This window comes from Rhinopithecus roxellana, chromosome 12 (genome assembly GCF_007565055.1).
Source record: "Rhinopithecus roxellana isolate Shanxi Qingling chromosome 12, ASM756505v1, whole genome shotgun sequence".
In the NCBI taxonomy this organism is placed as follows: Eukaryota; Metazoa; Chordata; class Mammalia; order Primates; family Cercopithecidae; genus Rhinopithecus; species Rhinopithecus roxellana.
Window position 1 is genome coordinate 111469831 of NC_044560.1, and position 12619 is coordinate 111482449.

A 12619-nucleotide genomic window follows, 5' to 3' on the forward strand; every position below is an offset into this window, starting at 1 on the left:
AGGAAGGATGGACCGGAGCAGACACCAGTGTGGAGTTGGGGGATGTTTACTGGGGTGGGGGGACCTGGGAACATCACTGTCGTTCGTACATCTCTCGTAGGATCTTCATGCTTTCTGAGTAACGAAGCTGGTTCCGATGAGAGGCCTCCTTCCACCTGGGGAGGCAGAGGGAAGACTCAGCAGTTGCAAAGGGCCCTAGGAGGGGCAAGCAGGTTGGGGGATGCTCACCTCTGGCGGATGCGTTTCCAGCGCTGCATGTTGCGATAGATGAGTGTGGAGGGTGAGGGCTCGGGCTCAGGGGGCTGCATGGACAGAGAGGCCAGGTTGAGTGGACATTCCTGAGCCCCACCACATGTGTCCCATAACCCTGGGCCAGCCTGGCATACTCACCTCATCGTCAGTGGTGCCCTGCATCTCAGGCTGCAGTGGGGATGGGATGCGGGATCTGCAGGCATCTCCAGGTGGCCCTGGGGGTGTGGGTGGTGGCAGCTTGTACACATCACGACTCTTGCTGTTGTTCACCTCTGAGCCCTGGGGACACAAGGGCCCCAAGCCAGGCCCAAGAGAGTCAAAGCAGAGGGGCTGGGAATCCACATTCATCCCTCCTGCCTTTCCCAGCAACAAATGGCATGAGGGGCTCACTAAGGGACTCGGACAGGAAGCATGTCTGAAGGGCAGGCACCTCAACCAGCCAAGGGTCAAGTCCGCCTGCCCCAGGGACCCCTGTCTTCTCCTATCCAGCCCAGAGACTCCATCTACACCTGTCAGCCAGGGAGTCACGTCTGCCTGCCTCAGGGAGTCCTGTCTACGGGGTCACATCTGTGCCACTTAGGAAGCTCTGTTCATTTTTGACAGCGTGAAGGGTCCTATATGTCTGTCCTGGGGACCTTTGTCTACCCTCCTGGGCCAGATGGCTTATAGACCCCCATCCGTTCGTGCCCCACCCATCTGCTCCTCAAGGCCTGGTGGCCACTTCTGTCTGTACTAAGGACCCTTGTCTAGCCCCTCGGCTCTTGGGAACCCCTGATCTTGGAGATCTACATCTAACTGCCCAGGGTAACCCTGTTCCCTGTGCCCCAGGCCAGGTGGCTATGTATGTCTTCCCTAGGGACCTTGATCCACACCCCAGCCTAAGGGTGCACATCTGTGTGCCTGGCCTGATCCAGGATTCATGTGAGGGACCTGTGTCTGTCTACCCCGCTAGCTTAGGGGCAGGATCCTTTAAGCCTATCCACCCACTGCCCTGGCACCAGGCTGCTGGGCTGGGGTCCACTACCCATCCCACCTCCTCATCCTCAGGCAGCGGGGGCAGGGGTGAGCTGGGAGAGCATTCTCGCTCGCGCACAGAGGGGCTGTTTCGCATCCAAGCGCGGCAGATCGGGTACAGTGGCGTGTTCTCGCTGAACTGGGCCAAGTCCACGCTCCGGTCGAACAGCTTGATCACATATGTGTCTGGGAGGGTGGGGATGGGAGGTGTGTGAGCATCCTGGCATAGGCCCTCGGCTCCTTGCCGACCCTCTAGGGCCACTGTCTACTCACTGGATCGCTGTGGCCCTCCCTCAGCCAGCCCGTCATCCATCTCCCTCCTCTTCTTCCTCCGCTGGTGGGGGAAGCGGGCAGATGGCCTGCGTAGGGAGAGAGAGTGTCAGGACTGGGGTAGGCGCTGAGAGCCTCTAGTCAGCTGGCTGGGACCCTGCCACCTTACCTTTTGCCAGTGGCTGCGATGGAGCAGTCCCTGTGGGGAAAGACAGTTGACCCTCAGACAAATGCCTGTGCAAAACCCTGCAGAGGGCACCCTGGGGATACTGGTATCAAACCTGAGATGCTCACATGGACCCCACTTGCCTCTTGGGCCTTTTGTCCCACCCATAGCCATGGGGATCTAGGTGGCAACTGCGAGGGGGCCTAAGCTTCTCCTGCCACAGGGTCTTTGTACAGGTGGAGTGGTCAGGACTTCGACGGAGGTAGTGCTGGGCTGAGCGGTCAGGGCTTGGATTAGGGAAGAAGTCACCAACCACAAACTCTCAGCTCCAAATCCAATCAGAAAAACTCACTTATTGTGGGTGTCTGAGGGCGTTTTCCCAGCTTCCTCATCCAGACGCTCCCTAGAGGCAGAAGCGATATCTCAGCTCAGGGTTCCAGGGCCCCAGAGAAGGAAGGCACCGAGCAGCCTCTCCATTAAGCACCTTCCTCCCCAAGTCAGCCTCTGGGGTCCCACCCAATCCACCCAGGATCAGAGGGCCCAACCTGCCAGGGTGCCTGGCCCTGTGACCCCATGCTGGCCTACCTGTCCATGTGACTCTTCTCCAGGAGACACTGCAAGACGGCATCCAGTTGGTTCCGGGCTTTGGCCATCTCCAGCTCTGGGGCAAGAGGGAACCCAGCAGGAGTCAGCTCCCAGGCCCCAGCTAAGCGGACAGCTGACTGGGTCAGGGAGGAGCATGCATGTCATCTGCCCTGGCCAATCTCAGAGCCAGGCCCAGGCAGCCTGAAAGGGTGCAGCAGGCAGAGATGGCTGCAGTGATGCCAAGAGCTCTGAGTTCCAAAGCTGTCCCGCACGATCGCACTGTGACAGGAGGCAAGGCCAATCACCTTACCTTATGAGCCTTTTGGGTTTTAAAAAAATGTGTTTTAATATGATATAAATATATTAGAAACAATTATATAGAGATGGAGTCTCATGATATTGACCAGGCTGGTCTTGAACTCCTGGATTAAAGTGAGCCATCTCGGCTTCCCAAAGTGCTGGGATTACCGGTGTGGGCCACTGTGCCTGTCCCAGTGGCAAGGTTTAAATACCTAGGTATTATACATAATAACTCACTGAATTATCACAATAACTCTTAGGGGTAGATGTGGATTTTTTTTTTTCTCGAGAAAGGATCTCATGATGTTGTCCAGACTGGTTTTGAACTCCTGGGCTCAAGTGATCCTGCTGTCTCAGCCTCCCAAGTAACTGGGGCTATAGGCACGTGCCATAGAGCCTGGCTCAGATATATATTGTTTTTATTCCTATTTTAAAGAGAATGAACTGAGGCACAGAGATGTTAGGCCACATGCTCAAAGGCACACAGCAAAGAAATTGCAGAACTGATGATTTGAACTCAGGCTGTCTGGTTCCAAAGCTGAAGTTATGAGACAGAGGCTCAACCTGAGTGCAGAATCTGGTTGACGCAGTGGTATAATTTTATTTTAATTAATTAATGTATTTATGTTTTGTGAGACGGAGTCTTGCTCTGTCACCCAGGCTGGAATGCAGTGGCATAATCTTGGCTCACTGCAACCTCCACCTCCCAGGTTCAAGCGATTTTCCTGCCTCAGCCTCCCAAGTAGCTGGGATTACAGGAGTCCGCCACCACGCCTGGCTAATTTTTGTATTTTTAGTAGAGATGGGGTCTTACCACGTTGACCAGGCTGGTCTCAAACTCCTGACCTCAATGATCTGCTGGCCTCTGCCTCCCAAAGTGCTGGGATTACAGGCGTGAGCCACCACGCCCGGCCAACAGTGGTATAATTTTAAATCTGAATTCTATCTGAATGAGCTGACATTTTTTTTTTTTTTGAGACGGAGTCTTGCTCTATCGCCCAGGCTGGAGTTCAGTGGCCGGATCTCAGCTCACCGCAAGCTCCGCCTCCCAGGTTCACGCCATTCTCCTGCCTCAGCCTCCCAAGTAGCTGGGACTACAGGCGCCCACCACGTCGCCCGGCTAGTTTTTTGTATTTTTTAGTAGAGACGGGGTTTCACTGTGTTAGCCAGGATGGTCTCGATCTCCTGACCTCATGGTCCACCCGTCTCGGCCTCCCAAAGTGCTGGGATTACAGGCTTGAGCCACCGTGCCCGGCCATGAGCTGACATTTAAAAATTGGGAGATTTCTTTTGTTTTCTCTTTTTTGAGACAGAGTCTTGCTCTGTTGCCCAGGTTGGAGTGCAGTGGCGAGATCTCGGCTCACTGCAACCTCTGCCTCCCGAGTACAAGTGATTCTCCTGCCTCAGCCTCCCAAGCAGCTGGGACTACAGGCGTGTACCACCATGCCCAACTAATATTTGTATTTTTAGTACAGACAGGGTTTCACCATATTAACCAGGCTGGTCTCAAACTCCTGACCTCATGATCCACCCACCTCAGCCTCCCAAAGGGCTGGGATTACAGGCATGAGCCACCGTGCCCAGCCAAAATTGGGAGATTTCACCTAAAACATCCTGTTTGGGCTTTTTTTTTCCCCTCAGGAAATGAGATCTAGGTCCACCCTCCTGCCCAGTGATCCTGTGGCTGCCTCCCATCATCACAGAACTTGAGGAAGTGATGATGTTATGCTGTCCTACCTTTGAGAGGTGTTTGCTCTGCCTTTCTGACTGGTGGGAGCTCTGGCTCTAGTGCTCAGAGCCTGGAGGGGACACCTGGGAACTTGCCTGACCAGTCCAGGGACTTCCTAAGAAGCTCAGGAGACACAGGGATTCAAACATAGCTCAGAGGAAAGACAGAGTGAGGGTGGGGAAGGGAGTAGCTGAGATTGCAGTAAAGCCTTGGGCAGATGCAGAGGGTATGGATCTCTCCCCAGGCCCAGCTTCTCTCCTGAACCCCCGACTTGGGCCTGAAGCCTCCCTCTCAAGGGTCACCTCACAGTCCCCAAGTTCTTCCCTGTACCTCACCAGTGATACCCCTCTCTCTCCCCTACCCCAGCCCACCAATCCCATGACCTGTCCACTAGGCCTCCCGAGTGTCTCTCCCACCCACCTTCTCTCCACTGTACCCATGCTGGTCCAGACCTTTGCTCCCCCTGGGCTCCCGCCTCAGTGTCCCCTTCTGATCCACCCTCCACAAGGCAGCCAGGGGAATCTTCCAGAAAAATAACAAATCTGACCCTGATCTTCCCCTGCTTGGAACCTTCCATTGGAACCTTCCATGACTCCACAGCACCCAGGGGTGGAGTCTGCACTCCTCAGCCTGGTACTAACAGGTGTACACCATCCCTCACCATCATTTGTGGTCAGACCCACTTCACTTTTCTTTCTTTCTTTTTTTTTCCTTTTCTTTCTTTTCTTTTCTTTTCTTCCTTTTTTTCTTTTCTTTCTTTCCTTCCTTCCTTCCTTTTCTTTCTTTCTCCTTTCCTTTTCCTTTCCTTTCCTTTTTCCTTCCTTCCCTCCCTCCCTTTTCTTTCTTTCTTTCTCTCTCTTTCTTTCTTCGTTTTTTGTTTTTTGTTTGTTTTGTTCTTTTCCAGGGTCTCAATCTATCACCCAGGCTGCAGTGCAGTGGTGTGATCTCAGCTCACTGCAACTTCTACCTCCCCGGCTCCAGCTGTCCTCCTGCCTCAGCCTCCTGAGTAGCTGGGACTAGAGGCTCGTGCCACCACACCTGGCTAATTTTCTTTCTTTCTTTCTCTCTCTCTCTCTTTCTTTCTTTTTTTTTTTTTTTTTTTTTTTTTTTTTTTTTTTTTTTTTTTTTTTTTTTTTGTATTTTTTATAGAGACAGGGTTTTGCCATGTTGCCCAGGCTGGTCTCAAACTCCTGACCTCAAGTGATCTGCTGGCCTCGGCCTCCCAAAGTGTTGGGATTACAGGCGTGAGCCACCGCACCTGGCCTCCCACTTTGTTTTGATAACACTTTTGCCATGGAACATCCTACATCATTTTACTATTATCTTTCTGTCTAAATTGTGCACCCCTCCCACTGCCCTTACCATGCCAGGCCTGGGATCCGGTCAGCTCTGCCCCAACCCAAAATATCTCTTTCTAAGTTTGTTTCCCCAATGACCACAATTCCTATTTCCTAGGATTACTGGAATATAGTGACTGTGAGGATTAAGAGTGCCTGTACTTCAGGCTTACAGCAAGATGTGTGACTGATCACTGCTGGAAATGGGGAAACTGAGGGGAAGCCAAGAAAAGAGAACTTCTCGGTCGGGCGCGGGGGCTCACGCCTGTAATCTCAGCACTTTAGGAAGCTAAGGCGGGAGGATCGCTTGAGGTCAGGAGTTCAAGACCAGCCTGGGCAATATAGCGATACTCCGTCTCTACTTAAATATTTTAAAATTTTAAATTAAAAAAAAAAAAAAGAGAGAGAAAAGAAAAGAAGAAAAGGACCCTTCTCAGAGTTACCGGCTCAGGATTCCCCATGTTTTACCACGCACCGCACTGCCTGAGCCACCACCATTCAATCTAAAGCGACTTCAAGCGCAGACCGGGAGGGTGTGAAGGTGGCAGCCAACGCTCGCTGCCTGATACAGCGATTGTCAGGTGGGCTGCAGGGAAAAGTGCAGTCCCCTTTCCGCGATACTCCCTTCTACCGGGACTCCACACTCTGTCAACGCGATGGTCCCGACAGGCCCCCGACGTCAGGGTCCTCACCTGATTTCTCCACTTTCACCTTCACGGGGAACATGGTTTGGGTCCAGGATCTGGCTAGCTGGGTCAGAGGCGCCCCAAAGGGCCTAGGGTCACAAATCAAGTCGGGAGGCGGGCGGGGACAGTTCAAAGATGAGCTTCGTGGGCCACGGGTCCTCCGCCTTTGGTTGTGTCCAGCCTGGACCGTGGCCACCACCCTTCTGTGGGCTGGCCTCTTCGGCAGCAGCTTGCTCCTATTAGTTAATGCAGTCGTCAATCTTATATCCTGACCAATTGAGAGCTGCCTCCGTAGTCTCCCAGCTTTAGGTCCCACCCTCCTGGGGCTTTGCTTCCGGAAACAAACCATCGACCACCAAGCTTCCTGGGAGGTGTAGTTCCAGGTTCCCAGACCCACCCGGAGTAACAGCGCCTGCGCCGCGCGGGGCACGGTGGGAAACAAAGGATTAGGGCATCGCGCGGCTTCCCGGGACTTGTAGTGTTAGAAGGGTTGAGCAACACCAATTTAGCTCTTTACCGAATTTAACCAACCGTTGGAGTCCCTTCATACCTAAGAGGAAGACTAATGTAAAATAATGTTGGGTTCCCTCTCACTGAGCACTCTCTAGGTGACAGGTACCAGTTAATCTCTTTGCAGGTACAACTTCATTCATTTTGCAAATATTTGTTAGTATGCCGGGCACTCTTCTAGGCACTGGGGACACCTCGAGGAACAGAACAGACAAAAATCCCTGCCCTAATAGGGCTTATCTTTTAAAGGATGGAAGATAAACAGTAAACAAGTAAAACATTTTAAGTGAAATGTAATAGGAGAAATAATATAGCCTGGGCGGGGCACGGTGGCCCACACCTGTAAATATCAGCCCTTTGGGAGGCCGAGGCGGGCAGATCACCTGCGACCAGGAGTTCGAGACCAGCCTGGCCAACATGGTGAAACCCTGTCTCTACTAAAAATACAAAAATTAGCCGGGACTGGTGGCATGCGCCTGTAATTCCAGCTACTCGAGAGGCTGAGGCAGGAGAATCGCTTGAATCCGGGAGGCGGAGGTTGCAGTGAGCTGAGAGCGCACCTCTGCACTCCAGCCTGAGCGACAGAGCAAGACTCTATCTAGAAAAACAAACAGACAACAACAAATCTCCCTCCCACCAAAAAAAAAAAGCCACACAAAAAGTGTAGCCTTAAATGGACATAGGAATATCAAGGTGATGATTGAATTTTAAATAAGTTGGATGGTCAAGGAAGGATTCTCTGAGAAAGCTCTTGACTATTTTTTTTTTTTTTTTTTTTTTTTTTTTTTTTTAATGATTGCCATTCTAACTGGTGTGAGATGGTATCTCATTGTGGGCTCTTGACTATTTTTATTTTTGCAGACACTTCCTTCAGAAAACGGGAAACTTGCATTTATCACACATCTTGGTCCAAATAAATCCTAGGAGGTAGCATTGTGATCTACACTTCTGATGAGAATACTGAAACCCACAGTAGGAAAGTTATGTTTTTGAATTCACAACTACCAGTACAGGGTAACAGCCCCTAGAAATGGAAGCACTAGACCAATTGCACCACTGCATTCCAGCGGGCAACAGAGCAAGATTGTCTCAAAAAAAAAAAAAAAAAGAAAAAGAAAAGAAAGAAAGAAATGGAAGTACTATTTCTTAGTTCCTCATCTAAGAAAGCACTATTCCTGCTTAGTTCCTGAGCAGGAAAGTTCCTAGTTCAGAAGATTATGAGTAGTATTTACTGTAAAAAATGTACATCATGTCTAAATACTAAGCCTGGCACGAAGCACTCAACAGATGTTTTTAAATATTAATAATCATTTATGCCTCAACCTCTAAAAGATCCCAGGAAGTCAGTATCGAAAGTTAGGGTCCTTTATTGGGGATGTCAGCAGAGAACAGGGGAGATGAAAACAAGTCTTAGGAGTTTGAGAAGGGGCTCCCAGGACAGGCTCCTCTGCTCTAAGAAGCCTGTCCTGGGAGAATGAGCAGGGTCCCAGTCTGTGCAGAAGTTGTCAGGGGGTGCCCAGAGGTATGGTGAAGGAGAGGTAGTCCCCAAGGGCACCCCAGCGGGGCCGGTAGATCTGGAAGATGGTGATCCAGGAGGTGAGCACTATCACCCAGAAGAGGAAGCCCACAGCTGAGCGCCAGACATCTGTCATGGGAAACAGAAGTGGGAAGGGTTGGCCTCCTGCTGCTCTCCAGACTTCCCTAGACCAGCCTTCCCTTCTCACCCAGAGCCCCCAAATTCTGGATCCTCCATTGTCCCTTCCCACCAAGACTCCCCTGCTTCCCCCTCTCCCCAGCCACTGGCCTCCCTCCTCTATACTCTGAACTCACAGCCTTTGATTTGGCTCTGTTCTGTGTAGGCTGGGACAAGGAAGGCCTCTCGGAAGAACCAGAAGATGTTGACCAACCAGAGAAAAGGCAGGAAAGCAAACCCACCTAGGGAGAAAGAAAAAAAACCACACAAACCCTAAAACCTCATCAGGCAATGAAGATCTTCTCCAACTCCCACCCAGAAGATCTATTTGGAAGAAACTCTCCCACACCCAAGTTCAAATGGAGATTTCTGCTGTCAGGGACTCAGGAATCTGGCTCCTCTTTGGGATCCGGGAATCTGATTCCTCAACCATCTCTTTCGCTGGACCCAAGAGTCCAGGCCCTCAATCCCCCTCCTCTCTTGGGATCCAGAAACTGAGGCCCCAGCTTCCTCATTCCTCAGGACCCAGGCCCTCCCTGCTCAACTCCAGGAGTCGGCGTTCACAGGTGCTTCATCTCTTAGACTCACGAGTCCAGGCCCCGAGGCCCTCTTCCCTCGGGTGCTCTAGTCCAGTCCCCTCTCTTCTTCTGGGACCCTAGTGATCTGCCCTTACCCAGGTAGTACTTCCGGCACAGGTTCAACTTCTCCTCATTGGACACTCGCTCCAGGTTCATAGCTGCGCTGGGGCCGGGTCGTCCCAAGGGTCTGCGGGGCAAGACCCAAGCCTTGACCCTAAGTAACAGATGCAAAGATCACGAACAACCACGCCCCTATTACGACAAATCAGAGATAAATGTAAAGGTGGGTTTGCTGAAAGCAGAGCATCCCCGCCCCCACTAGCAAGATGGCTGGATTAAAGAGCTCTTTATATTTACTAGGGTGGGCGAAACGACCCCCAACTTACCACGAGAGCTCACTTCCTCCGGCTGGGATGCCTTAGCCACTTTCAGTTAGGGACGTATGCGCGAAATGCCCCAGGTTTCCCTGGAGATTGTAGTCTTCTTTGGGCGAGGCAACACTGCACGCATGCGCTGTTGAGAGAATTCCTGCCGGGGAGGTGCACGCCTCCCACGCGCAAGCGCCCTGGGGCGTTTCCGGGAGCTTGGTAAGCGCCTGGAGGGGCAACGAACTACACTTCCCAGCGCTCCTAAGCAACGGAAGTGATGTAAGAGCAGTCAGAACTGGAGGGCTTGGGTAAAAATGGCTGAATATTTAGCTTCGATATTCGGAACTGAGAAGGACAAGTGAGAACGGGCGCTGGGATTGGACTCTCGTGGAGTAGAGGCCGGGGTACTGGGGTCCTGGGTGGTGGGGCGGTGTTTCTGGGGTGCACCGCCTCCCCGGCCCTCGGTTCACCTCTGTCTTTGCACCTCTTCCAGGGTTAACTGCTCTTTTTACTTTAAGATCGGGGTCTGCCGGCACGGAGACCAATGCTCCCGGCTTCACAACAAGCCGACATTCAGCCAGGTGAGACCCGGCACGGAGCCTCTGGGGTTAACGCCTCCTTGGCCCTTCCTCTTTTGGGGCCGTAGTCACTATGTCCCGCCTATTCCGGGTTCCTGAGGCCCTCCCCACCGCCCTGTTCTTTTTCTGATTGGACTTTTCTGCAGGCTCCTCCCACCAGTCTTCCTGCCCTTCTCCTGGGAACTTGGTCGCGCCCCCATGCGTACACCCTACACACCGCGGCTGTTCATCCTTGTCAGTCCCCTCCATCCCGTTTCTGGTTTCTTAGGGGAAAAGGATCGCCGATGCACTTACCATGCTTAGGCTGGGGTGCAAGGTTCCACCCCCAACCTTCATGCCTCACTCTCTTTGCATGCAGCCCTGCCCTCTGAGCTCAGGTCCCGCCCCTTTTAAATTCTGTGCAGACCTTAGTGCTGCTCAACCTGTACCGGAATCCACACAATACAGCCCAAACTGCAGACAGATCACACTGTAAGGGACCAGGTCTGGGGGCAAGGTGAATAGCCCCCAGTAGGCTACTCCCTGATTCCACCCTACCCCCCTCCCCCAGGTCATGTTAGCGACGTGGAGGTGCAGGAGCACTATGATAGCTTCTTCGAGGTGAGGGTTGGCAGGGGTAGGTTGGGTTTCTTGTGGGAGCTCAGCTGAGTTCCTCTCCGTCTTCCACAGGAGGTGTTCACAGAATTGCAGAAGTATGGGGAGATTGAAGAGATGAATGTGTGCGACAACCTTGGGGACCACCTCGTGGGCAACATCTATGTCAAGGTGCTTGCTGTCCCCTGCTTAGGTGGAGGCATTTCAATGCCTCATGGTGGCCACTGAAGGCTCTCAGCTTGAAGTTCATCACTAAATCCAGTCCAGCCCCAGAGCTGCTAATGAGTACCCTGAAGATCTCTGAGTTCTCCTGCTGACCCTGACTGACGTTTCCTGCAGTTCCGGCGGGAAGAGGATGCAGAGCGGGCGGTGGCTGAACTCAATAACCACTGGTTCAATGGGCAGGCTGTGCACGCTGAACTGTCTTCTGTCACTGACTTTCGGGAGTCATGCTGTCACCAGTATGAGATGGGGTATGGTAGTTCAAGGGTGGGATGGGCACTTGGAATCCCAGACTTTGAATGTGTGGTAGGGGCTGTCAGTGACAATGGCCTCCTCCATCTCTCTATGCAAGGAATGTACCCGAGGTGGCTTCTGCAACTTCATGCATCTGCGGCCCATTTCCCAGAACCTCCAGAGGCAGCTCTATGGGCGGGGACCCAGGCGCAGGTACCTCAGGACCAGCCTGCTATGTCTCCTCATGTCCTAAGGTCCCTATATCCTCAGATGAGCCCGACCCTAAGTGCTAGTAACAACGTTCCCAAGACTCTTTTTTTTTTTTTTTTTTGAGGTGGAGACTTGCTCTGTCGCCCGGCCTGGAGTGCAGTGGTACGATCTTGGCTCACTGCAACCTCTGCTTCCCAGGTTCAAGCAATTCTCTGCCTCAGCCTCCCAAGTAGCTGGGATTACAGGTGCCCGCCACCACGCCCGTCTAATTTTTGTATTTTTAGTAGAGACGGGGTTTCACCATCTTGGCCAGGCTGGTCTGAACTCCTAACCTCGTGATCCACCTGCCTCGCTCTCCCAAAGTGCTGGGATTACAGGTGTGAGCCACCACTCCTGGCTTTTTTTTTTTTTTTTTGAGACGGAGTTTTGCTCTTCTTCCCTAGGCTGGAGTGCAAAGGCACGGTCTCGGCTCACTGCAACCTCTGCCTCCCAGGTTCAAGCAATTCTCCTTTCTCAGCCTTCCAAGTAGCTGGGATTACAGGTGCCCACCACCACGCCTGGCTAATTTTTGTATTTTTAGTAGAAACAGGGTTTCACCATGTTGGCCAGGCTGGTCTCGAACTCCTGACCTCAGGTAATCCGCTCATCTTGGCCTCCCAAAGTGTGGGGATTACAGGTGTGAGCCACTGCACCTGGTCATTCCCAAGACTGTTACACCCTAAGAGTAGTTCTGAGCCCCATCTGGAGACCAGTACCTAAGTCCCAATCCCCAAACCAGCCTGAACCCCTAATCCACGACTAGCCTGGCCTGATACTGGCCACTGAGTACCCCGATGCTGGCCACTGAGTACCCCGATGCTGGCCTCTGAGGCCATGTCTTAGAACTCTAGTTATTTCAGCACCCTCCTGCCTCATCCCAGAGCAAAGAGGCAGGCCTGCAGGATCTCTGCACCACTCCTCAGCATTCTAACCTAACTCTCAACACTCCTATTCCCAAGTCACCCCCGAGGTTCCATACTAGCCACTGTCCCCGAGAGGGGAACCATCGGCGTTCCCCTGATCACCGGCATGGCCGCTTCTGAGGCCCTGGCCCCCTTACCCTCTTATCCTTCACCCCGGACAGGGACAAATATTTCTGGCAGGACCTCTCCTCAAAGCCCCCTTCACTCTCCTGGCCCATCTTTCCCAGGCTCCCGGGCTCCATAATGTAATCTCTTCAGCATGGAGACTTTCTTCTACCGCCCTTCTCTTAATAAAGCTCCGTGTTTTGCTTCGGTATCAACTTGCTTTTGC

General features: G+C 52.5%; 3 protein-coding genes across 4 annotated transcripts; 1 reads left to right on the top strand and 2 right to left on the bottom strand.

Annotated features, from left to right (window-relative positions):
* Nucleotides 1-28: 28 nt before the first annotated feature.
* On the bottom strand, nt 29-6738 carry LIN37 (lin-37 DREAM MuvB core complex component). The gene is made up of 9 exons (XM_010369267.2): nt 6346-6738; nt 2288-2363; nt 2055-2105; nt 1706-1735; nt 1540-1625; nt 1286-1452; nt 391-531; nt 229-302; nt 29-155 (listed from the first exon to the last, which is right to left on the bottom strand). Exons 1-9 carry the CDS (start codon nt 6686-6688, stop codon nt 74-76), a joined length of 1050 nt encoding a protein of 349 aa, XP_010367569.1. The 5' UTR covers nt 6689-6738; the 3' UTR covers nt 29-73.
* A 1460-nt stretch (nt 6739-8198) lies between these two features.
* Nucleotides 8199-10075, bottom strand: PSENEN (presenilin enhancer, gamma-secretase subunit). 2 transcript variants are annotated; one of them, XM_010369268.2, is made up of 4 exons: nt 9507-10075; nt 9216-9372; nt 8680-8784; nt 8199-8494 (listed from the first exon to the last, which is right to left on the bottom strand). In XM_010369268.2, the coding sequence occupies exons 2-4, from the start codon at nt 9274-9276 to the stop codon at nt 8355-8357; spliced, it is 306 nt and encodes a 101-aa protein (XP_010367570.1). In that variant the 5' UTR covers nt 9277-9372; nt 9507-10075; the 3' UTR covers nt 8199-8354. The 2 variants fall into 2 exon arrangements, with proteins under 2 accessions (XP_010367570.1, XP_010367572.1); XM_010369270.2 differs by having other exon boundaries at nt 9216-9334; nt 9507-9663.
* U2AF1L4 (U2 small nuclear RNA auxiliary factor 1 like 4) lies at nt 9747-12598 on the top strand. Its single transcript, XM_010369271.2, is given in 7 exon segments — nt 9747-9846; nt 9982-10069; nt 10736-10831; nt 11000-11082; nt 11235-11329; nt 12324-12427; nt 12430-12598. Coding segments are annotated over 7 exon segments (618 nt in total). The 5' UTR covers nt 9747-9802; the 3' UTR covers nt 12538-12598.
* Nucleotides 12599-12619: the final 21 nt, after the last annotated feature.

Excerpts from the sequence above, each read along its gene's own strand:
- LIN37 (XM_010369267.2), bottom strand. The coding sequence starts at position 6,688 with ATGGTTTGTTTCCGGAAGCAAAGCCCCAGGAGGGTGGGACCTAAAGCT. Across the intron at positions 1,453-1,539 it reads GGGAGGGCCACAGCGATCCA|ACACATATGTGATCAAGCTG; the intron begins GTGAGTAGACAG and ends CCACCCTCCCAG. Across the intron at positions 303-390 it reads AGGGCACCACTGACGATGAG|CCCCCTGAGCCCGAGCCCTC; the intron begins GTGAGTATGCCA and ends CTGTCCATGCAG.
- PSENEN (XM_010369268.2), bottom strand. The coding sequence starts at position 9,276 with ATGAACCTGGAGCGAGTGTCCAATGAGGAGAAGTTGAACCTGTGCCGG. Across the intron at positions 8,785-9,215 it reads GTGCCGGAAGTACTACCTGG|GTGGGTTTGCTTTCCTGCCT; the intron begins GTAAGGGCAGAT and ends CTTTCTCCCTAG. Across the intron at positions 8,495-8,679 it reads ACAGAGCCAAATCAAAGGCT|ATGTCTGGCGCTCAGCTGTG; the intron begins GTGAGTTCAGAG and ends TTCCCATGACAG.